The 23,177-nt window shown below is 46.8% G+C and overlaps 1 protein-coding gene across 1 annotated transcript in view; it reads right to left on the bottom strand.

Annotated features, from left to right (window-relative positions):
• Nucleotides 1-8,153: 8,153 nt before the first annotated feature.
• KIAA1614 (KIAA1614 ortholog) overlaps nucleotides 8,154-23,177 on the bottom strand; it is a 45,249-nt gene continuing 30,225 nt past the window's right edge. Inside the window, exons 8-10 of the mRNA XM_031936984.1 lie at nucleotides 20,757-20,881; nucleotides 19,683-19,867; nucleotides 8,154-8,887 (exon numbers count right to left, since the gene is read on the bottom strand). Coding sequence (XP_031792844.1) covers nucleotides 8,694-8,887; nucleotides 19,683-19,867; nucleotides 20,757-20,881 — 504 coding nt within the window. The 3' untranslated portion in view covers nucleotides 8,154-8,693. The remainder of the gene's footprint in view (nucleotides 8,888-19,682; nucleotides 19,868-20,756; nucleotides 20,882-23,177) is intronic.

The following is a 23,177-nucleotide window of genomic DNA, read 5'->3' as shown; positions in this document are numbered from 1 at the left end:
AAATGATAAAGGATTTGAACCCAGGACTTATGGCTCCAGAGACACATCTTTCAACATTACCATATTACCTCTCCAAAGAAATTCATCCCAAACTAGCCTCAGCAGCTTCCCCAGTTCCCTGTCGTAGAGGAGACCATTTGGAAGCTATGGCAATGACCGGGGTGAGAAATGATGAGAAGCCTGAGCCGGGATGAGGGACCCCGAGAGGGGAGAGAAGAGGAGGACTGCAAGAGCTGCTTTGGAAGAATTAACCACACTGGCAGCCCGTTCTGGGGGAAGAGTGAGGAGTGAGGAGTGAGGGAGAGATTGAGCAGCAGCTGAATTTGTGTAGCCTGAAGACACAGAGGATGACGACCTTGTGAAGGAAGGAGGAGCAATGAGATTGAGCAGAGATTGGATGGCTAGGTTCCAAACACTGCCAGTCGTTTCTGCTTTGTTCAGTCAGTTCAAGTCTGCCTCATTCTTTGTGACTCCATTTGGAGTTTTCTTGGCAGATACTGGAGGGGTTTGCATTGCCTTCTCCAGTTCATTTTACAGATGAGGAAACTGAGGTAGGCAGGGTGAAGCGACTTGTCTAGAGTCAACCAGCTAGGAAGGCTCTGAGCACTATGGCACCATTTGGCTGCCTGGCTGATGGAGTAAGAAACCCCAAACTGAGACCTAAGGGAACCTCCCCAGAAAACACTTTCCCCAAGGCTGATGGTAACTGTGGGCTGACCATTCACTGGCTCCACACGTGAACTTTAGGTTTATCTTTTGTAGCCTTTTGCCTCCAGTCCCAGGCCAAGTACTGGAGTTCAGATCTCCATAATATTCTCCTCCTCCTGGTTCCTTTTTATTCCTTTCTAGTACAAGCCCTCGTTCCCATCCCCCCTTGACCATACTCCAATAGCCTCCTTATAGACCTTCCCCTCTCCTACCTCCCAACTATTCCTCATACTTCTATTAGCATCATCTTCTTTAGGCATGTCTTCCATGAAGTCACTTTAAATGGCTTGAAACTCTGCCTGGCATTCAAGGCCCTCCATACCCTAAAATATCTTGACCTTTTCACACTTTTTCGCCCCCCAGGAATCCTAAATTTCAAACTAACTTAAAGGTGCTGGTTTTCACTAGTGGACCCTGAGCTCTGGAGACTACTTACCTTTGCTCGTGCTAATTAATAATTACAGCTGGCATTTGTATAGCTTTGTCAGGAGTGCAAAATGGTTTACTAATATTTGATCTTCACAACTCTGGGAGGAAGGTGATTTTTATTATCACCACTTTATAGATGGGGAAACTGAGGCAGGATTCCTAACTCCAAACCCCCAATTGTATCCCCTAGGGAAAAGAAATATTCTTTCTGCCTTTCCCATTCCTGCCCATTTTTTAAAGGTTTTGGCGATTGCTTTGTTGGTAATAATCCTGCGGACCGAGCACTTCGAGCCGAGTACTTCGGTTTGCAGCTGGCGCGTTTGTCGTGGAATCTCGTTATTTATCCATGAAATTGGGAGCAGCCTACCCGAGGCTGGATGGAGAGCTGGGCTCGGAGCCTCGGTCCCCAAGTCCTGCGCTCTCAGGTTGCCTTCCTCCCTTTCTAAGAGAAGTTGCAGATACGTGCCCTGAAGTTTCGCCCAGGAAAACCTACGTTCACCCGCACCGCACCTTTAAAATTTGGGGGCGTGTTTTATCAGCCAGTGGGACTTCAAAGACTTAGAATGTCTATCTCCCCCCGGCCCAACGAGGCTCTGTGCACAGAGGCACCCAAAGGCTGGCCGAGCACCTGCAGGCTGCCGGGAACCCAACCCGCGGACGCCTCAGAGAAGTGACTCTGGGCCTCGGTCGCAGGCTCCCCGGAGCAAAGGGACCCGAGGCGGCTACACAAGCTGCGCTGGCCCGGGCAAGGGACAATGGCGAACCAACGCTGGAAGCTCGCTGGGCTCAGCCCCGAGCCCGGCCCGGCCCCGAGCCCGGCCCAGCCCCCGAGCCCGGCCGCCGGCGGGAGGAGGCGTGCTTGTTAAGCCCCTCCCGAGCAGCACTCTCCGGGCGAGAGCTGGGGGGCGGGGAGGAGAAGGGAAAGGAGGGAGTTTGGGGCGGGGATGACGGGCCCCAGATCGTGCCCTAATCCGGATTCGGCCTTTCTTGCCTTTTTTCAGAAATCACCAGGTAGCTCAATTTGTCTGACAATCTCTCTGAAGTCGGTCCCCTCCTCCTCCCTCTGGTTACTAATCAGACAGCAGCAGCGCCGGAGCGCCCTCCCCCCAGCCCTGCCCCCCTTCTCTGTCTCCCTCCGAGGATCGGGAGGGCGGCAGCAGAGTCGGGAGAACAGGGCTGGGGAGCTGATGGTTACTGTGGCCAGACCCTCCCGGAAAAACCCCCATCCTGGCGCCCCTCCCCCCGCCTTCCCAGCCCTCCCTGGAGAGCCCCGGGCAATCTGTCCAGACACCCTGGAATCATTAATTTCGGAATACGAACTCCGGGGGGAGGCTGGAGAACAAAAAGCAAAGACAAAAGGGATGGATGGGGGGGACAAAAGAAAGGGAAGGGCTTCGGCGGGAAGGGGGACACCCCCACGCACCCCTACTCCGCCCAGAGCGCGCTCGCTCGCTCTCACACACACACACAAACCTCACATACATATACCCAAAGCGCTCACACACATACCCTCAGCTTAGGCGCACCCCCCACACCCAGAGCTCACATATCCACACATAGAGCTCACACACACACACCTCCACGTGCATGCTAGAGCTCACACACGGACACCCCCAGAGCTCACACAGCCCCCCCAGATCCACAGACGTACCCAGAGCTCACACGCACACACCCGCACAAACACCCCACATAGGTATACCCAGAGCGCGCGCGCGCACACACACACACACACACACACACACACACACACAGCTGCACAGGTGTATCAGGTTTCTTGGCCGCAGTCCCGGGGCCGTTCGCGGACTGCAGTGATTGACTGTGCTATTTGTTTGCGGTGGCGGGAAACGGAGTCCCTCCTCCTCTTGACTGCGGCAACCCTGGGAGACCCGGGGGGAGTTGGGGGGGTGGGATGACAGGGACCCTCCCTGCCGCACCTGCTGTCCGGGAAGCGGGCCACTTTTCCAGGACCTTTGCCTCTAAATCGAAGCCCTCCGAGCCCTGCTGGAGATGCGGGGAGGGGAGCACCGAGGACTAACCTAGGTGCCGCGGAAAGCCCCGGAGTCGGGGGCGGGTCCCCAGTCTCTCCCACGGCTGGGAGGGCAGCCCGGAGCAAGGTGTCACTCCCCCTCTATTCAGTCTGGGGCCCCAGCGGCCTGCCCCCAGCTCCAGCCGGCCGCTATTCCACGTCTCAACTCAGACGGGGCCAGCTGGCCGAAAGCCCCCTCCTCCCCTCCCCCCAGCTCCCACCCTCAGGCCCCGGGCTGCCCGACTCCTCCCCTCATGCAGAGGCTCGGCGACCTCCGAGCCCCGGGGGAGGCCGAGCGGAGTCTGCTGGGTCGGGGTCACCCAGGTCTAGAATCCAGCCCGAACAAAGGGGCCATTTGATTGGGGACTGGGGGGGGGGGGGGCTGGGAGGCGACAGCCTCGGGCGTGGGAGGACCTTGACTTCTCCTAGCCCGTCCCCGCCCCCCAGGAACGTGGCTGGGCTGTCTAGCCTCACTGACGCTTTTACAAGCCCCAAGCCGGGCTGAGATCCGGGTCTGGCCCCCGCGCCTCCGGACTCGGGGCCTGAGGGTGCGGGAAGGCGGTGGGATGCGAGGGGGAGGGGTGGTGGCGGGAGCCGGGCGCCCGCGCTCCCTCGGGGCCGGCCCTGGGGATGGGGAGCGCAGGGACCGACCGGCCCCAGCTGGCTCCGGGGCCGCGGGGGGAGGGTCGGGCCGGCGCGCTGAGGGAGAGCCCCCGCAGCTACCTCCCCGGCTGGCTGGGGCGGGGGCCGAGGGGGCTGGGAGGCCGGGCCCCTTCCCCCCCGCTGCCCGCTGAGGCTTGCCGCTTGGACTCGGGCCAGGCCAGGCTTTTGCAGAAAGGCCTGGAGCGGCCCCAGCTGTGAAGGCTTTACATTTTCCTTTTATAGAGCTGGTCTGCTTCCCGGGAAGCCGGACTGAAAAGACTTCGTCTCCAGGCGGCTAATCTGTATCCGAGAAGCGGCGCCCCCTCCCCCCGCCCCACTCAGACCCCAGACCCTCCAGCCTGCGCGGGGGGGGGGGGGGGGGGGGGGGGGGGGGGGGGGGGGGGGGGGGCGGGGGGGCTGCTTGCAGCCTCCTGCTCTGATCCTACTCATCTCCCCCACACCCCCCTCGGAGCTGAGGGGATCTGCCTCCCTCCATTACTTCTAACTGGACCCAGGGGGTAAGCAGCACAGCATTAGGGGCGGGGGATCTGCCCTTCCAAGCGGGGATGGCTGAGCCCCTCTCTCAGCTAGCACCTGGGGCCCAAGGCTATCCATCTGCCGCTCCTGGCTTCCAGCAGCAACCTCTGACCCTCACCTTCCTTCTGTTCCTTTGGCAGAGCAAGCTGTGGGGGCTCGGCCGGGCAGGCCAGTCCAGACTCCCCGCAGTCCCCTCCTCTCAACCATCCCCAGCCCAAGCAAAAGGGAAAAGAAGGGTGTGGGGAAAGGAGACGCGCTGAAGATAAAATACCCCCTAAGGACCGGTTTGGCAGCAGCCGAGGAAGTGAGACAATCGTCAATTTGCCGTGTGGCTGTTTTAATTGCCTTCCCTCCCCTCCTCTCCAGGACCTTGACATTTTTCTAAACAAGGTCTGTGTTTGGGGAAAGGGGCTTCTTGTTCTCCCCTGGACCCCTTGAAAGAGCAAGAAATCTCAAACGGAGGCGGGCTGGAGTGAAACCGAAGCCCTCCATAATTTACTTAAGTTTTATGGTCAAGAATTAATTTCCTTGTGAGAGCTGGTCACCTGTGGGGTGAGAAAATCACCTGCCCGGGATAGCTTTAGGTAAGGTGTGTAGACGTGGTCCAAAGGCAAGAAGATAGACTGGATTAATCCTGGTGAGCCCTCTTAGTCTTCCTTTCAATTCAGTGACACACTCAGTATAAGAGAGGGAGAGGGAAATCATATTCTAGTTACATGCATGCACTGCAAATGCTCTTTCTTTTTTTCTTTCCTTAGAAGACCAGTGCCATCAAAGGGTGATGTCCTGACTCATGAGTGAATTGTATTCTAGTATGGCAGAGCTGCTCAAGGGAGCCTTAGTGGCAAGAGGAAAGTCAGGGGGTCTGGCAATGGCCCTGGGGCGCAGTGGATAGCCTCGGGGTCCTTGGTGCCCCTGCAAGGGCTAAGCTTCAGCCTTTGGGTTTGTTGGAACAGATTGTTCTCAAGGACCCATTCTGACAGGGGAGCCTTCACTTGCTTAGGGCAGACACCTCTCTAACTCACCAAGGAGGGGGAAACCTGCTGGTTACCCTCAGACTGGATGGGATGGGATACCATCTGGCCGGGACGTTCTGCCACGGGAGTGACCGCTTGGTGGGAGCCACAGGCCAGAGTGAGCGGCGGGCAGATGGTACCAGAGGTGCATGAGCAGCCCTGAAAAGAATTCTGCCCGCCCTCACGCAGAGGGGCTAGTCCCCCTTAAATACCCCACACGGAGCAGGGGAAGACTAGGGCATGGAAAACAACGTCTGGGTGAGGGCTATGTGTTGAGACAGCTCAATCCCACCCCGACCCATTCCCTATCGCCAAGTACGGTTCAAACTGGGCTGACCACTTGACAAGCATGATTTAGACTTTGGGTTAGAGTCCTCAAACTTAGCTGCAAGAACCTGAACCAAATTAAAATGGGATACCAAATATTAACAAAATAGATGAGATAGAAAACCACAAATCAACATTATATTCTATTGTAAGTCGGTGATGGGCAGTTTAGCATCTCCTTCCTACTGGAGTTTGCCACCACTGGACCTAGTTTTCTAAAAGTCCTGGTCCTCTGTGACCTGAGGGCTGTAGCTCTATTACCTGCACAGTCTTTCCTACAGGATGTGCCTTAAACCCAAATCACCCACGCTCTCACTGATGGGCCGGCAATAAGGCTCGACCCAAGCCCACGGGATCATTGTTGGGGGCCTGGTTGCTCAGAGTGAACCTAAATAGCAATCGTTTCTTTTACCCAGAAACCCTGATCTCAGACCTTTTTTTCTGGACTAGTAAGAGGCCGTTCATTCTCTGCCTCCTTTATGAGCTGGCCTTAGTCCCTGAAGAGCACAGCCTCTGTCACCTGAGACCTGGGAAAGGCCTTACCTTCCAGGTGTTCCATGGCATTGTACCCAGATGGCTCCGGGGGAGCCCTCCCTCACTTCAGTCTAACTCATTTGCTGGTCATGGGTCACCTTCCTGACGTCCACATCTTCTTGAGAGCAAAGGACAAATGACAATAAGAAGCCGGAACGGAACAAGAGTCTTCCACCCAAATCCTGGCTTTGGAGCCAGAAGACTTTGTCCTTGACGCTTGTGTGACCTGGTGAGTGACATGACCTCTGGGTCTCCATCCCTGCTTTTTTGAAACAAAAGAACGGACCAGATGGCCTCTCAGGTTGACCCCTCCCAGCTCTTGGGCCTTTTCTATAGTCCTTTAATTAGGCAGGATGCGTGTGTAGCTGGGACTTCTCAAAAACCCTACTAGCCTCCAGCCCTGGCAATGAGGAGTAAATAAGGAGCACCTGTTCGCCCCGAGCTGCTGTTCCAGCAGGGAGTTTCCCTGCCCAGAGGTGCATGGCTTTAAGAACTAAAATTGGAAGAGACTGATTAAGAAGCAAAGGATTTGGCAGAGAGATTTACGTGTTAGGTGAGGGATCTCCACCACTTGTAGTACAGCAATCCTTCATTCTCTGTGCTAACTTAATGCCATTTTACATCACCTTCCTCAAACCCCAATTTCATTGGAATGTCTTGACCCTGGGAACAGTTTCCCTTAAGGACAAGGGGCCTTAAAAGCCATGGATCCCAATTCTTTTGTTTTGCCTTCCAGAAAGGGAACCTATCCAAGATCACCCTACTTAGGCTTGGGGCTGAGTTACCCCAGCTTTGAGCCCACCGTGGTGATTCTCTAAGGGTTACCCAGTAGGCAAGGGTACCCCCCCTTATACTTCCATCAAGAATAAACGTTTTGTGGAACAAAGAGCAAGATTCTTTGTTCCCATCTTCCTGGAGCAGAGCTACCCTGCCCTAGATACAGCCAGCCCCGCTGCAAGCCAAGGATGTTCTCTTCGGTAAAAGAACCGAATCAAACCATGTCACAGCAGCTTAGTGCCCAAGATAGCCCGGGCCCCAGCCTCTGGTGAATCTGATAAGTTCTGCTTCCAAATGAAGGACTCACCCAGATGGCCTGGAGGTAGGAAGGCCGGAATTCAAATTTAACCTCAGATTTAATTAGAGGCCCAGGCCACTTAACCTCTGCTGGCCTCAGTTTCCCATCTGCAGTGAGAACAATCATGGCACTTACCTTGCAACCTTATAAGGCATCTGGTAAGTTAGTGTAACATCGCTGTTACTGTTATTATTGTCCCATTTTGCAGATAAGGGACCGGCTCAGAGATTAAGTAATCTGCCCATAGTCTTGCAGTTAGTCTTCCTAGGATACATGTAGTGTTCTCTCACTGCAGTGTGCTGTTTCAGGGCCCTTTCTTAGAAGTCCCCTCTCTCCCCTCCCTATGGGACTCCATGCAGAAAGCCCGAGGGTTCATCTTTGAGTATTAATAACTTAGGAAACCTCGTGGTTTCCCGGTGCTATAGCAGCCCCTGAAGGAGATGAGTAGCCTCAGGGGGGTAACCCCCCCTTCCTCCCCCCTTCCTCCCTCCTCCCTGCCCCATCCCCCATCAGAATCCTCCAATCCCTTCGGGCCCTGGAGCCCTGAGCCCCGCCTGGCACATTTCCACCTCCAGCTTGACCATCTATCTCAGCCTCACAGAAAAGGCCCGGGCACAGAGCCTGAATGTTTTGGACACAAGGCAGCCAGTGCTGTGCCCTAGAGACAAAGCAGGTTGTCTGGGCTGGCACCGTGGTCCAGTTCTATCATTAACCAGAAGAGGACATGCAGAACTAGGCTGGGGCTGCCAGTTTTTCTTGTTGGTTTTCCTCCTTCCCTTCTTACAAAAGGGTCTAAAAAGCAGGGTCCAGGGATGTGACCCCCCAATTATCTGGTCACTCCTAGTAGTTCTTGAGGCTCTTTTGGTCAAAGGGAACCTTTATTTCTGGACAAAAACCCCCGAGGATGAAAAAAAGAATCTAGAGGGGGAGGTAAAGAAAAGACAAGGGACTTCTTCAGTATTGAAGAGCTTCTTTGGTCATTGTCTACTCAAGGCCCAGGACCTCAATGATTTAGAACAGAAAGGATCTTAACAGTCATAATTCCCAACTCTCCCATTTTCCACATGAGGAAACTGAGATTCAGAGTGAGGAAAGCCAGTCTCCATCAGGCTAATTACTTCTTGATGCTGACTTCCCCCTCACCTACTGAAAGGGCCAAGGCTCACCCCTTCCAACTAGGACAAAGCACCCAGTTACAGGCATCCCCTGAGAGTCTCTGCCTGAGGAAAGAGACCCATGGGGGCTTGCCCAAAATTTCACTAATTCTTGGCCCACCACCCCTCCCTGAATGCCAGAGCTGGCCCAGAACACTCCCTACAGTCTGTGGAATTGGCTTCCACAATTTATGGAGCCTTCCTTGCCAGGGAGCCCCAGGACAGCTGGGGTGGAGCCCTCTGGGTCACCGGCGGGAGCTTCTCTGCTTCAGCACTCGGATGGAGAGGCTCTCTGACTGGGACAGGAGCTGGTTGACAAGGGCCAGACCCAACCCTGTGACCTTGGCCCCGTTCACCTCCAGGATTTCATCCCCTACTCCCAGAAGCCCCGAGTACAATTTGGCTGTGTTGGCATCTGCAATTTCCTGAACGTAGAACCCTGGGAAGAAAAAGAGGGAACTTAGAACACTCCTGGAAGTGAAATCAGTACATATTTATGGGGCATCTACTGAAAGCAAGGGGCTTTTCTTTCTCTTCCTCTCTCCACCCCTCCCTTCTCTCTCTCTCTCTCTCTCTCTCTCTCTCTCTCTCTCTCTCTCTCTCTCTCTCTCTCTCTTGTTTCCTTCCTTCCTTCCATTTTTCTTCTTTCTTTCTTCCCTCCCTCTTTCCCTTCCTTCTTTCCTTCAGAGAGAGACTCATATTTTCTTCATCCTCACATTCTAAAATCCTTCAGCCATCTCCCACCTCCAGCCATCAGTCACTTATGATTATCCTGCAGTCCTAACCAAAGTGAGTACATCCTTGTCCTGATCCCAAGCCTGCATTCACACCGTTTAAAAAAGGATATTAATATGAATAGCTATCATTTATGAGTTTGCAATAGCTCTTTAGTGTTTGCAAAAGGGCTTTACAATGTTCTCTCATTTGAGTCTCACAACAACCCTTCAAAGTCAATGCCATTATTATCCCAATTTTACAGATGGGAAAACTGAGGCTGAGAAATTTTAAGTAACTTGATCACCCAGCTGTCCCAGGATTGGAACTAATCCTAAATCCAAGAAGCAACCTCTGTCTACTCTACCACTAAATTTGTCCCAATGTGGTTCTAGAAGGCAATAGCTTATTCAAAAGGAACCAAATAGGCAAAAGACAAAGCAGCATCACTGAGTAGGAAGCTATTCTCTCAAGGAGAAATTTAGGAACCAGAGGATGAAAGCATGATGGAGATATCTTCAGTGAAGAACAGCAACAGTAAGAAAAATGGAAATGAGACGATCATTGGGCATATGCTGTAGTCAACCAGGAAAGAAAGGAAATAGATGAGGAATTTGGAAAATAGATAACAGCCTACTTCAGACACCTGATAGAATAGCAGTAAGAAACTAATTTAATTCAATTCATTCTCTGCCCCAAGGAAGGAAACTAAAAAGTTCTTGGGTTGTCCTAGAAGAACAAAGAGAAAGTGATCTGAACTTGACTGTTATCAATCCACAGAAACTTGTGGCTGGTCTGGAAAAGAAGGGAATCATGGGGCTGGGACTGGGAGGGAAAATGCAATTTTGTTTTAGAATTTGTGATACAGAAGAGGAAAATCACATTTGGGAAAGCAGGTTTCAAAAGGTTGAAAAGAAGTCTAAGTAGAATCTCATGGGCTAACAGAAGGATGGCAAGTTTTCCAGAATAATATTCTTGAGAAGATGAGGAAAAGAGAACAAGATGGGCATCAAGGAAATTTAGATTTATGAGGGAAGCATAAGTCAAAAAGAACTAAGACTGATGCCAGAATTTCTAAGGCTCAGACTCACAGCTATATCTTGTAAGAGAAACTTAGGTCAACAAGAAATCTCAGGTCTATTTTGGAAAAGAAGAACTAGGATCGGTGCTCAGAATTAGATTGATGGAGAGATGGCAGAGCTTCTCAACTATTATTTTTCTTTTGTTTTCTTCTCCAAGGAAGAAAGATCTTTGAGCTGGAAAAGGGAGAATAAAAATGACTAAGAGGGATTGGATATCCAAGATAAATACAGAAATGGTGAAAGGGTGCCCAGCTGCCCTTGATGACTTATAGCCCAGATGAACTATGTATGCCCCTGGAGTATGGAAAGAACTGGCAGGTGTGATTTGCTGAGACACTGTTGGTGATTTCTGCAAGACTGTGGAGAAGGGAAGAAGTAACACAGGACTAGAGAAGGGCCAAGAATATCTCACCAAAAAAAAAAAAAAAAAGGACAAAGAGTAGAGTCTGTTAATTATAGACTAGGAACCTGACTTCAATTCCTGGCAAAATTCTGGAGTGTATTATTAAAAGTATGGCTAAAAAAATAAAATAAAAAAATAAAAGTATGGCTAGTGTAAAACTTTTGGTAAATTAACACAATTTCCTTTTTTTTTTTTAAATGGTTACCAGACTGATGGATCAGAAAAATTCTGTAACTAAAGTTTAACCTAGAATTTAGCAAAACATTTGACAAAGTCTGTCATGGTATTATTGTGGGAAGGCTACAGACTATACCACAGGATGATTAGCTGGAACTTAAACTGGTTGATTGGCTGGAACTAAAAGGCCCCCATTAATGGTTTGATGCTCTTTAATGATTGGAAAGAGGGCTCTAGAGTGGATTGCCCCAGGTACATTCTGTGTTGGGCCCTTTGTAGTTTAACAGTTTTCATTAGTCACTTGGATGAAGGCTTAGATGGAATGCTTATCAAATTTACAAATTTGTAGCTAGGAGGGAAATTCACATATTGGATGACTCAGGATACCAAGAGATCTCAACAACCTGTAGAATGTTGGGCTAAACTGAAAATAATGATATGTAATCGAGATGACATAAATATGTTCCTCAACAAGACAGTCAAAAAGGAGGGAGGGAGGAAATATTATTAAGCACTTACTATGAGCCGGGCACTGGGATAAGGGCTCTACAAATGTCTCATTTGATCTTGACAACAGCCCTATGGGTTATGTGCTATTATCCCCATTTTACAATTGAGGAAACTGAGGTAGAAAGAGTTAAATAGCTTGCTCAGGATCACACAACTAGTCTGGACTTGAATTCAGCTTTTTCTGACTTCAGGACCAGCATTTATCCACTGAGCTGCCTTTCACAATGTAGTAGATACGTTGTGTGATAGGACCAATACCTGTCAGCATTCTCTACCCTACATGAGGTAGGAAAAAGTGGCAAAATCTGGACTTGATTGGTGATGGGGGTTGGGCCAAAGGCCAAGCTGGGCATCCCTTGGCAAAGTGTCCTGGTGATTTCTAGCTGGATTGATGCAGCTTCCTGGCCATCTAAGGGGTATTAATTTGGGCTCAGGCCTGAGTTTATTGTGGCTCTAATTTGGAAACATCTAAAAACTAACACTCTGTTCTCCTGACTAGTTTTGTTTCCACATAGATATATAGGGTTATGTTTATAGGAGCCAAGTGCTATAATGTCCTTGCTGATAACCCTTCTTTATCAGCTCCAATCTGACATACTCACTCTGGAAAATGGGAATTGGACAAAATTAATGACAATAACCATTAACTCCAATTACTAATATTTCTGATTATTAACATCAGCTTAACTGATGTTAATTCCACAAAATGGAAGCCACGGTACAGCAGAAACTCTTCATCTCCTTGGCAAGTGGAGAGACATGGCATTTGAGAGAAATGCTAATTTATAATATAAACTCATTTGCTATTTGTTACAAAGGAAGATGGTGGGAAATTATTAGTAATGTTGCCTTCCAAAGTAGTAAGGAGCAGTGCAGGGAAAAACAAGTCTGGAAAAAACATGGCGTGAGACCTTTCTAAACCAGATCACTGAAGGACATTTATAGAAACTGGAAGAACTAACAAACAGATGACAAATTATACAAGTCTGTCAGCACTTCTAAAACAAACTTGTTTTTCTATCCTAGGTTATAACAGATTCACTTTATATGTTCTCCAATATCTTGATACCATCATGTAAGGATACATCTTAGCCCTTCTTCCTTTCTCAAGGATTTTAGCACATGATTCTCAATCTCTCCTTTCCACTCAAACCACTGTCCTTAAATTTGGAGATTCTGTTTATGCATGTTGTTGTTTCTTCAAATACTTGTTTCCCTGATTTATGAACCTCAATTTATATGATCATCCCTTTCATTCTAATGCAGCCATACATAAGGAAGATCTTGTCTTCACAACTCAGAACTATGGAATTCCTCTATTTTACCTTTTACTCCATCTTCTCCCCCAAACACATTCTTTATTTGATTGCAATTGAAATCTGTGTTGCTCTTCATCTTTTTCTCCTCGTTTTCTAAAACCTGCCCATGATATGCTTGTTCCAATCACACTCTCAAGTTGCAGAATTTTGCTCATGTCATCACCTAAACTACTGGATATTTTGAATGGAGGTTTCATAGATATTTCAAAATTCCAAAAGAGAACTCATCTTTTCTCCCAAAACTAGCCCTCTTCTGAATTTTCTTATTTCTATTAAGGGTACCACGTTACCGGGGTTCCCAAACTTTAATGCTATCCTTCATGTCTCACTCTCCCTCACCCCACATACCAAATCAATGATCAAGTCTCCTTCCCCAAATGCATCCATCTTCCACTCACACAATCACTACCCTCATTATTTCTAGCCTGGACTATTACAATAACTTTATAAATGGAGAAGGACTCTCCCTTCTCCATTTCTTTTTCCATCCAGCTGCCAAAGAGATCTCAATAAATACACGTCTGAACATTGCTCCATTGCTCAATAGATGCCAGTGATTTCTTCTTACCCCTAGGAAAAATAGAAATTCCTCTGTTTGGCAATGAAAGCCCTTTATAATGGGTTCCAACCTACCTTTCCAGGCTTATTATACAGTGTTCACCTTTACACACAGTCCTATTCCTCACATGCAACCTTTCCAATTTTTAAACCTTGCTCCTGACTGTCCCCCACAACTGGTATGCACTCCCTTTTCTCCCTTTTCATGTCCACCTCTGATATGCTTTAGTTTCTTCAAAGCTCAGCTCAAATGCTTTGCCACACATGAAGGCTTTCCTAATACCAGCTGCCCCTCCAGTTGCAGCACCTTCCCCTGAAATTATCTTATATTTTTGGTCTGTATTTTGTATATGCTTATACAGGGTGCCCCAAAAGGCCGAGTATGTTCTAAACTATTAGAATTTTGTGTGTTTGTGCATGTTGCCTGCCCCTGGAGAATATACATCCCTTGGGGCTTATATCCTATTAGAGGGAAATAATGTATATCCATAGTAATCTACAGTATTTGGCACATGGTAGGCACTCAATAAATGCCAGTGGGTTCGATTTTTTTTTTAGCATACATAACATTTTTCTCATCCTTCCCCTTCCCTCCATCACCCTAGTTCAAGGTATAATCTCTTTCCGTTGAACTACAGCAAAAGCCTATTCCTGGATCCTCCTGCTCTTCCAAGTCTGGCCACATCATTTCTCTGTTTTAGAAGCTTCAGTAGCTCTTCTTTTGCATGTAGGATAAAACACAAGCTCCTCTGGCATTGAATGCTCTTTATAACCTGGCTCCAGACCTCCTTCCTAGACTGATAATAAATACATTATCCTCCCTACACGCTCTATAATCCATCCAAACTAGCCAGCCTGCTGTTGTTCCTGGAATACAGCATTCGATTTTCCCTCTCACCCACTGTCCATCCCTCCTAGAATGCCATCCCTCCTCACGTCTCTCTAGCAGAATCCCATCGTTTTTTAGTTTTTGTGTCTCTACTTTCTAGAGAAGTACCTGACACTTACTGGGCATGTAACAAATGCTTGTTGAATGAATGAATTATGGGAAATGACAATCTCTGAGGAATCAACCAGAAATGTTGATTCCTCAGAGATGAACCAACATTTCTGGTTACCCAAAGGGCAATGGAGAAATATAGAGCCAGGTTTACATTGGCTGCAGGCAAGAGTATTCTATAGGAGACAGATCATTCTGCTCCAAAGCTTGATTGTTAAATTTCCTGTGTGAGCATTTACACCACAACAATAAAAAAAATTGGGACTTGCTTTATTGTTTTGTTGTAAGTGATGGAGAAAATATAGTAAAAAAAAAAAAAAAAAAGATTTGGGAATTTTAGTGGACTTCAATCTCAATATAAATCAATGGTGTGACATGGTAGCTAAAATAGCTAATGACATGTTAGGCTGAACTGAGAGAGATGTTGTGTCCAGGAATGAGGAGGTCCTGCTGTGTTCTGCCCTGGTCAGACTCCACATAGACAATGGGGTCCTTTTCTGTGCCCCACATTTCAGGGAGGCCTTTGATAAAACTGAAGACTGTTAGAAAAGGGCAACAAGCAGAATGAAGGCCCTTTGCATTCATATCATCTGAGAATCAGTTGAATGAACCTGATATGTTTACCCTGGAGAAAAGAAGGGTTAAGGAAGATGCAATTGCTGGCTTTAAGAACTACAGGAAAAGCTATCAAATGGAAATAAGATTCAGCTGATTCTGTTTGGAACTAGGAACAACAGGCAAAAAAAAAGTTAATTTCCTCCAAATGAGAGTTCTCTCCAAGTGAAGTGGTCTGCCTCAGAGGGGAGTCAGGGCTCTCTTATTGGAGATAATCAAGCAAAAGTCAGTTGATCTTTTCAGATAAATTGAACTAGAGATTCTATTTTTCAGGTCTGAGTTGGTTTAGCCAGCCGTCTATCGGGATAGATGCCTTTCAACTCTGAAAATCTCTTTGATCCTGGAAGAAAAAAATGCTACCAATTATAGGCAATGTCTAGGTTTTATGCAAACTGGATGTGGGGAGCAGAGAAGGGTGATGGGGAAAGTGCAGCCAGTTTGATACCTAAAGTTCCTAGGTATTGCTTAGTTTGCCTTCTCAAGGGCCCCCTTTCCGATTTCTGGGAAAATAGTTATTTTTTTCTTGGACTCCAGGAAGTCAACCTCTCTGACTTTTGATTAAAATTGTTTTAACACTGCTGATACACAAAATCAGTGTATCCATTGGGAAATCCTGTTTTCATATCAGCTCCTCACTCACTGACCAGGTGATATAGGTACGTATCCTGTCTTCCCTATTGATCCACCTTCTGCTCTTTCTTATAATTCCAGTAAGTTCCACTCCTTGTGTGAATTTGAGCCTCCGTTTCCTCATCTGTCAAACATAAGGCTGGCCTAGGTGATTTCTCAGATCTCCAGGAGACCTAAATCTAGGATCCTAGACCCTTGGCTAAATGACCTCTCAGGTACTCTGCAGATCTTAAACCTAGGGTCCTGGAGGTGGGGGCTCAGGACCTACCAGCTCAGAGCCAGCTCTGTTTCCCAGTCTCTCTCCTTTACGGGTTCTTTGCTACACCCCTCGATTTCATTCTCATTCATCTGGTTTAAACCCCGGCTCTGGGTTTCCTTTATCCCTTTAGAATACTGCTGAGGTAAGCTATAAAGCTTAATGAGGGGCCTGGGGCAGGCTTTGTCTAAACAAGAGAAATGCCTGATGAGTTTTGGAATGTGTGGGTGGTAAGTGAAGATAAGACCCAGAAGAACAAGCCCAGATATAAGCCAGACCTTTTGGAAGGAGAGGAGCTGGGGGCAGAACTCTAAAGAGAAGTCATTTGTAAAAAATAAAAAGCACAAAAAAGATTACTACGGGAAGTACTTTTTAATCCAGTGGAAAGGATTTTTGACAAGGATGTGGATTTTCATGTTTAACCCAAATAAAAACTGTTAAAATCTCAGAGCTGGAAGGGACAGAAAGGCTCCCCTTGACCTTAGTCAAGTCCATTATCCAACTGAAGGTCAGGAAGATGATGATGTTATCCTATCGTATGTTTATACTCAGAAATGGAAAGAGGTTATGTCAAGAGGAAGTTTCAAAGTCAAAAAGAGAAAAGACTTGGTTGAGACACCCCTCACACAGTAAGGAAAATCGTCATTTCTCCTCCACTGACATTGTCCCAGTCATACTTTTATCCCGTCTTTTCGCCTCCTCATTGATGATCTTCCTTCCTCAAGATTCTCCTCTCCAAAGCTTCCCAACAGATTTTCCTAAATTGTAGGCTTGATCTTGTTCACTTGCTGCTCAATAAATCACAATGATTCCTTATTATCTGTGTCTGCTTGGTAACTGAAACTCTGCTAGTCCCTACCTTCCTTTCTATCATACTTAGCTTTGGGGGCATAATTTCCATAGTTTGCCCTTTTACACTCTCAACAAGCCACTCAAACTAATCTTATTGATCCTCAGACACAAAACTCTATTTAGTCTTGGTGACTCTGCACTGGTTGTCCTTCATTCCTCAGTATCCCAGGAGGAAAGAGCGAGGCTGAGACTTTGTCTTTGTCTCCCTTAAATCCAATTCCTGGGCAAGTCAAAACATTATCTTTATGGTGTCATTGATCTTTGGAATTGAAAATAAAATTAAAAATAAGGCCCCTCACTCTCCATGTACAACTTGACGCTCCCAATTTATTGTATTCTTCCTAAAGACAGGGATGGTCTTTGTATCCACAGTGCCTGACTTGTCTCAGTTGCTTGTGGATGGAATGATTCCCTTTCTCCTCGCTCCCCTGATATCCATCCCTTCCATGTCAGATGGTTTCCCTCCCAACAGACCCAGGCAGAAGCAGAGGGGAAATCTAGTCTCTCTCTTCCCCTGCTACGTCCCAGGGGGATATGTCTGCTGAGACAGAGTGTTCCGGCCTTAATGCCAGTAATTCCTGGATTGGCCAGCCCCGGGTGATGCAAGATACAGGAATTTTGGAGGGGAAAGAAATGCTGGCGGGGGCCAGGACGGCAGCATAGGACGCGACAGGTGGCGAGCCCCGGACGTTGCTGTCAGTGGTTGGCTTTAAGCTTTGCCTCTTTTCAAGGCTGGGGATACAGCAACAGATAAAAATAAGATCTAGGACCCAGAGCGGTTCTGGGATCCAGACACACTAGGGATGTGGGCTTAGGATGTTGTTGGGAAAACCCATGCTGCTGTGAGAGAGAAGGATTAAAAAGAATCTCTTTCCCAGTGTGGACAAACTGTTGGGAGTTAAATGCTTATGTCTCACTCCTGCTTTCCTGGAAGATGGAGGGTTTTTATGAGATATGAACTTTCAGACTGCCTGTCTGACATGCACTCTCTGTCTCTGTCTCTCTCTCTGCCCCTCTCTCTCTCTCTCTCTCTCTCTCTCTCTCTCTCTCTCTCTGTCTCTGTCTGTCTCTCTCTGACTCTCTCTGTTTCTGTCTCTGTGTCTCTGCCTCTCTCTCTCTCTCTCTCTCTCTCTCTCTCTGCCTCTCTCTCTTCTCTTCTCTCTCTCTCTCTCTCTCTCTCTCTCTTCTCTGTCTCTGTCTCTGTCTCTCTCCGTCTGTCTCTCTCTGTTTCTGTCTCTGTGTCTCTGCCTCTCTCTCTCTCTCCCTCTCTCTCTCTCCATCTCTCTCTCTCTCCTCTCTCTCTTCTCTTCTCTCTCTCTCTCTCTCTCTCTCTCTTGTCTCTGTCTCTGTCTCTCTCCGTCTGTCTCTCTCTGTTTCTGTCTCTGTGTCTCTGCCTCTCTCTCTCTCTCTCTCTCTCTCTCTCTCTCTCTCTCTCTCTCTCTCTCTCTCTCTCTCTCTCTCTGTCTCTGTCTCTGTCTCTGTCTGTCATTTTTCCTGCCTCTCACTTCCCCTTAAGGTTACAGTCAATCTACATACATTACATTCCTAGTCCTTGTGTGTTTGTTACATTAGAATATAAACCACTTGAAGGCAAAGATTGTTTTTAGGAGTTTTTTCTTTCAATCTTCCCTCCTCCCAAATTTAGCACTGAAATGTTTTTAAAATGCAAACTTCAGCCTGAGGTGATTTGTAAACAAAATGCTGAATGAAGAAGAAATGGGATTTTTTTTTTTTCACTTAGATGGAGGCACATCAGTCAATAGGAGCAAACCCAGGGAGGAATAGGCCATACACTCTCTGCATTGGTTGGGGTCAGTTTGCTTGTTACCCATCTTTCAAGTTTCATTTGCACCAAGATTGAGCTTGAAAAAGATTCTCAGTAAAACATTGTGTCCACAAAGGACCATGCCCTGATTCTCCTCCGCTTCCCCAGCACTTCTGAGGGGCAGTTGAGGATGAGCAGGAGGCGACAGTCGCCCACAGCATCCACACCAAATGACGACCACTCTCTGCCCAACCCAGACAAGCCTCAGCTGAGAGAAGCCCGAGAGCAACCTTCCAGGGCACCGATTGGGCAGCCTGTGAGGGAAGCAGTAAACCACCACAAACAAGCGTGGGGGGCCTTGGGAGTAGGAGAGGAAACTGTCCGCATGTCTAGGCACAGGCAAGGGAGAGGAGAAGGAAAATACCCAGGCCGCCTCTCCCGCAGGCACCCGGGAGCCTCACTGCGGTGACGGTGACGGCCTGGAGCACGAGCGCGGTAGCTCGGGCTGCATTCCCAAAGGAAGGATTTTAAGAACCTGATTTCAAGATACTATGGACACCAGAAGGCAAGTCCCATTGTGCATCCTTCGCTTGAAGTCTCTCTGCCACCTTGGGACTGGATGCTACCCCAGCCAGACACTGGCCTCCCTCAGTGTCTTACTGTTCCAACTGGTCCCCCGATGGAATTAAACTAGCTAAGCCCATGTTCTCTAACACACCTTAAATGCTCCTGAGAAGTGAGATTGGTGAAGGTGGGGTGAAGACTACAATAGAAGAGCCCGCAAAGGTCAAGATCTTGACCGTTTGATTAAAAAGGAACCGCCCCCAAATGAGCTTTCTCAAATCTCTCTCTTTCCCTTCCTCCTTCCATCCCCCCTTTGACTTCATCGCTCCTTCCCTTTATCTCTCTATCTCTCTTTCACTGTCTCTGTCTCTCTTCCCCTCTTCCCTTCCCCCTGCACTGTGCCCCCTCTATTCCTCTGTCTCTGTATCTCCCTCCCTTCCCACTTTCTCCTCCTCCTCCTCTCTTTTGCTTTCTCCCTCTCATCTATCTACAACTCATCTTGGGGGAAGTACACTGACATAAAGCGCCATCTGACTAATTATTCTGAGAGTTTTGACCTGTTTCTGACCCGGATGGGTTTGCTTTGTCCCACGCTGGGCCATCGAGCAGCCCTCTATTCCAGGAGCTCACCCTATCGGTGCACCTGCATACCAACACCGATCACCTTAGCTCACTGAACCCCGAGCCCCTGAAACCCACCAGCCGCAGCCCCCAGAAGCTGGGGTTGCAGGCATTGTTGGTGACTCCCAGGGACTTCTATGGGGACCTTGTGCACGGGGATAGAATTACCTGAATCAGGCCGACCATTCCCTGAGGACACACAGAAGCCGAAGGTACCATTGGGGGGACGTCGAAGCTCCAACTGGCTGGTCCCATCTGGAAATACTTCTGCTATCCGACCCACAGAGCGGACCAGGTTGGGAACACCAATATCGTCGACGCTGAGGGAGCGCCTAGGAGTGACACCTGCTTGCCTACAGGCCGGGAAAGGAACGGGAGAAAGGTGTTAGTGTTCGTTCACCTGCACTAGGGCACAGCATCTCTCTGGGATTAGCTCTTCTTTCAGCAATAGTGAGCATGATCATAGCTAGTCCTGGTCCTCTAGAATCGTCAGTGACCCGGCTCCCAGTCTCCCTAGTGCCTCTGCTAAAGAGATGTCCCACCCAGAACCACGTGAGGGAGTTTGGGGATTTCTCTGGGCACCCCTTAAATCAATCCAGGCTTGGACCGAGTGACCATCCAAGGGTCCAAGAAGCATTCCCTGGAGTTTCTCAGATAGTTTTTTCTTTTCTCCCATCCCCCTCTAATAGTATTTATTTCTTTTCCAATGCCATGTAAATATTCACTTTTCAATATTCACTTTTATAAGATGCTAAGTTCCCAAATTTTCTCTCTCCCCAAGACAGCAAGCAATTTAATATAGACTATACATGTACGATCACGTTAAACATATTTCCATCTTAGTCATGTTGTAAAAGAAGATCAGAACAAAAGGGAAAAAACACAAGAAAAATTAAGTGGAAATAGCTTTGATCTGCATTCACACTCCATAGTTCTTTCTCTAGATGTGGACATTTTCCATCATGAGTCTTTTCTTCAAAGCTCCTGAAAGATCTTAAACTGCAGCAAGTTTTCTAAATATTCCCCTAGGAGTTCTCCCCTTCAAACTTTCTTCTGATTGTGTTTCCTCCAACTTCCCATTGATCTGCTCATCAGAAACTGACTTCTTCAATTTAGTGAAAGTTCTTCTGAAAGGGGGGAAAGATGCCCACTCCTTCACTTCCCCACTTGTGACCAAGAAGGAGATAGTCCCTACGTAGGCTGCCCAAGCCATTCCGTCAGAGGGCTCTGGGCCCATCTTACCTGTCAGACGCTCTGGGCTCGCCCGGGTCCCCTGCCAGGTAACGGCTTGAACGGTCCCCCTTGCCTAGTAGAGAATGCAGATTCTGAACTGAGCCAGCTTTTCTATGTTGGTGAGAGGATGACACCTGGTGGGAAAGATCCAGTATTACAGGTGAGAAAAATGACGGAAAGCAGACTGGTGGAGTGGGGACTATGGTGGAGACTATAAAAGGGTTTTTAAAGTTTGCTAATCCATTCCCCCGACTCTTAGCACAAGGGCCCTCAAAACATTCTCCAGACTTTTAGAACCATTTAGAAAAATCTCCATATGTCACAGATCCCTTTTGCCAAACTGCTGAACCCTATGAACTCTCTCTTCTGAGGATAATGTTTTTAAATGCATAAATTAATAAACGTAAAACACTTTGTATACAAATAAGGTTAGATCTAAATAATTGAAGCAATATTTAATGTTCATGGGTGAATAAAACAAATATAGCCAAAAAATGACAATTTAACCTAATGTATTTATGAAATACCATTAAATTACTTTAAAAAAACTATCTTACTGATTTAGAAAAAATATCAAAGTTTATTTAGAAAAACTAGAGGTTGGGGACTTTAAAGAAATCATGGGGGAAAAAAGATAGATTCAGCAATAGGATCTAACCTTAAACTGTATTATAAGGTGAGAGCACTGTTGAAGTGTAAAATAAATAATTTTGGTTATTTAAATTATAGATTTTTATATAAATAAAATGTATGCAACCAAGAATGGAAGAAAGACAGAAAAATAAGGAAAATTTTATAGACGGTCTCTCAGACAGAATATGACTGGATTGAAATATAGCTGTGGTCTAGGAAATGGTGAACTGGTTGATTCAGAAAAACATGGAAAGACATGAAGAAAGATGCTATCCATCTTTCTTTATCCTTTTATCTTTATCCATCAGAGAAACAGACAAGTAGAAATAAGCACAGTATGATCTTACATATATGTGCATATGCATAAATATGGATTTATATATTAATGTATATGTACGTGTATTTATGAAGATGAGTATGTATATATATATATGTGTGTGTGTATGTATGTATCCAAGACTAACTGTAACCTTCTTTGGAGGATGGGGGAGAAAGGGAAAAAAATTAAGTAAAAAGGGCATAGTAGAGGATAAAAGAAAACTGACAGGGAAGCAAAGAATAGATAGATAGCTTTGAAAACAATGTGTAGTATTTATTATATAGGTTTCTTAAAATGGAAATTTATTGCTTTATATTGAATCCTCTCATGTTCTGCCATGCATGTGGCAAGTTTTTCTTTTCTTATTTTGTACTTAAGTTAAAAATAAATTTTAAAACTTTAAAAACCCAAGGTCACAAACCCCCAAGTTAATAACTTCTGTTCTAAAGGGTTTTTTTGATATTGTAGTATTGTTGAAAAGAGGCCATCTGAGTTTTGCCACTAACTAGCCTTGTTGCTCTGGACAAGTTATTCCTCCCCCTAAATATATTTTATCTTTTTTTTTTTTTTAATGCATTTGAGGTTAAGGGACTTGTACAAGATCACAAAGGTAGTTAAGTGTCTGAAGTCATATTTGAACTCAGATCCTCCTGGCTCTAGGGTTCATGTTCTTCATCATCTAATTGCGAAGCTCCCTTCCAGTTGTAATAATCTTTGCTGAATTGGAACAAATTTCTTTTTCTACAACATGATACAATATAACAACATAATATAATATAACACAATACAATGTAATATAATATAACATTCCCTTTCCATGTTCACCAAAAAACAGGCACTAATCACCAATCACCTCCTCTTCCTTTATTGAAGGATTGAAATGATCTTTTCCATTAGATCTTCTGGTGCTTTTCCCGGAGACACCGAAGGCATCATAAAGTCTCTGCAGAAGACTCCTAACTCCCTGCATTCCTAGCCACTCCTCCTTTCTCTCCTGTACCGGCTTCCCATCCTTTCCCTGGCTTTTTAATATGATCATTTCCCAGAGTTTGGTCCTTCCAACGCTCTCTCCCTACTCTCTCTCAGCATTATTTTTCATCACCACATCTTCAATTACCATGGAGATCTAACTCCAACTCTGACTTCTCATCTGAAATCCATCCTGATCCTTATTTCCTATAGAACATACATAGAACATGGTTTCCTGTTATAGGAATCATTTCCTATAGGACATCTTCATCTAGATTTTTTATCACCACCCTCCAAATTCAAAAGCTTAGCTTGATATCTTTGCACCTAAATTTGCTCTTGCTTCTACTCCTCCTTCTATCTCTAACAACCTCCAGCCGGACTATGGCAATAGCCTCCTCATTGGTCTTCCCTCTATCCAAATCATCCTTCTCAAAGCTGCCAAATTTATATTCTTAAAGCACAGGTCTGGATGTCACTAATTCCTCAGGAAATGGCTGAATTTCTAA

The sequence above is a fragment of the Sarcophilus harrisii genome, chromosome 4 (assembly GCF_902635505.1).
Source record: "Sarcophilus harrisii chromosome 4, mSarHar1.11, whole genome shotgun sequence".
In the NCBI taxonomy this organism is placed as follows: Eukaryota; Metazoa; Chordata; class Mammalia; order Dasyuromorphia; family Dasyuridae; genus Sarcophilus; species Sarcophilus harrisii.
This window is presented reverse-complemented; position numbering and strand designations above follow the sequence as displayed.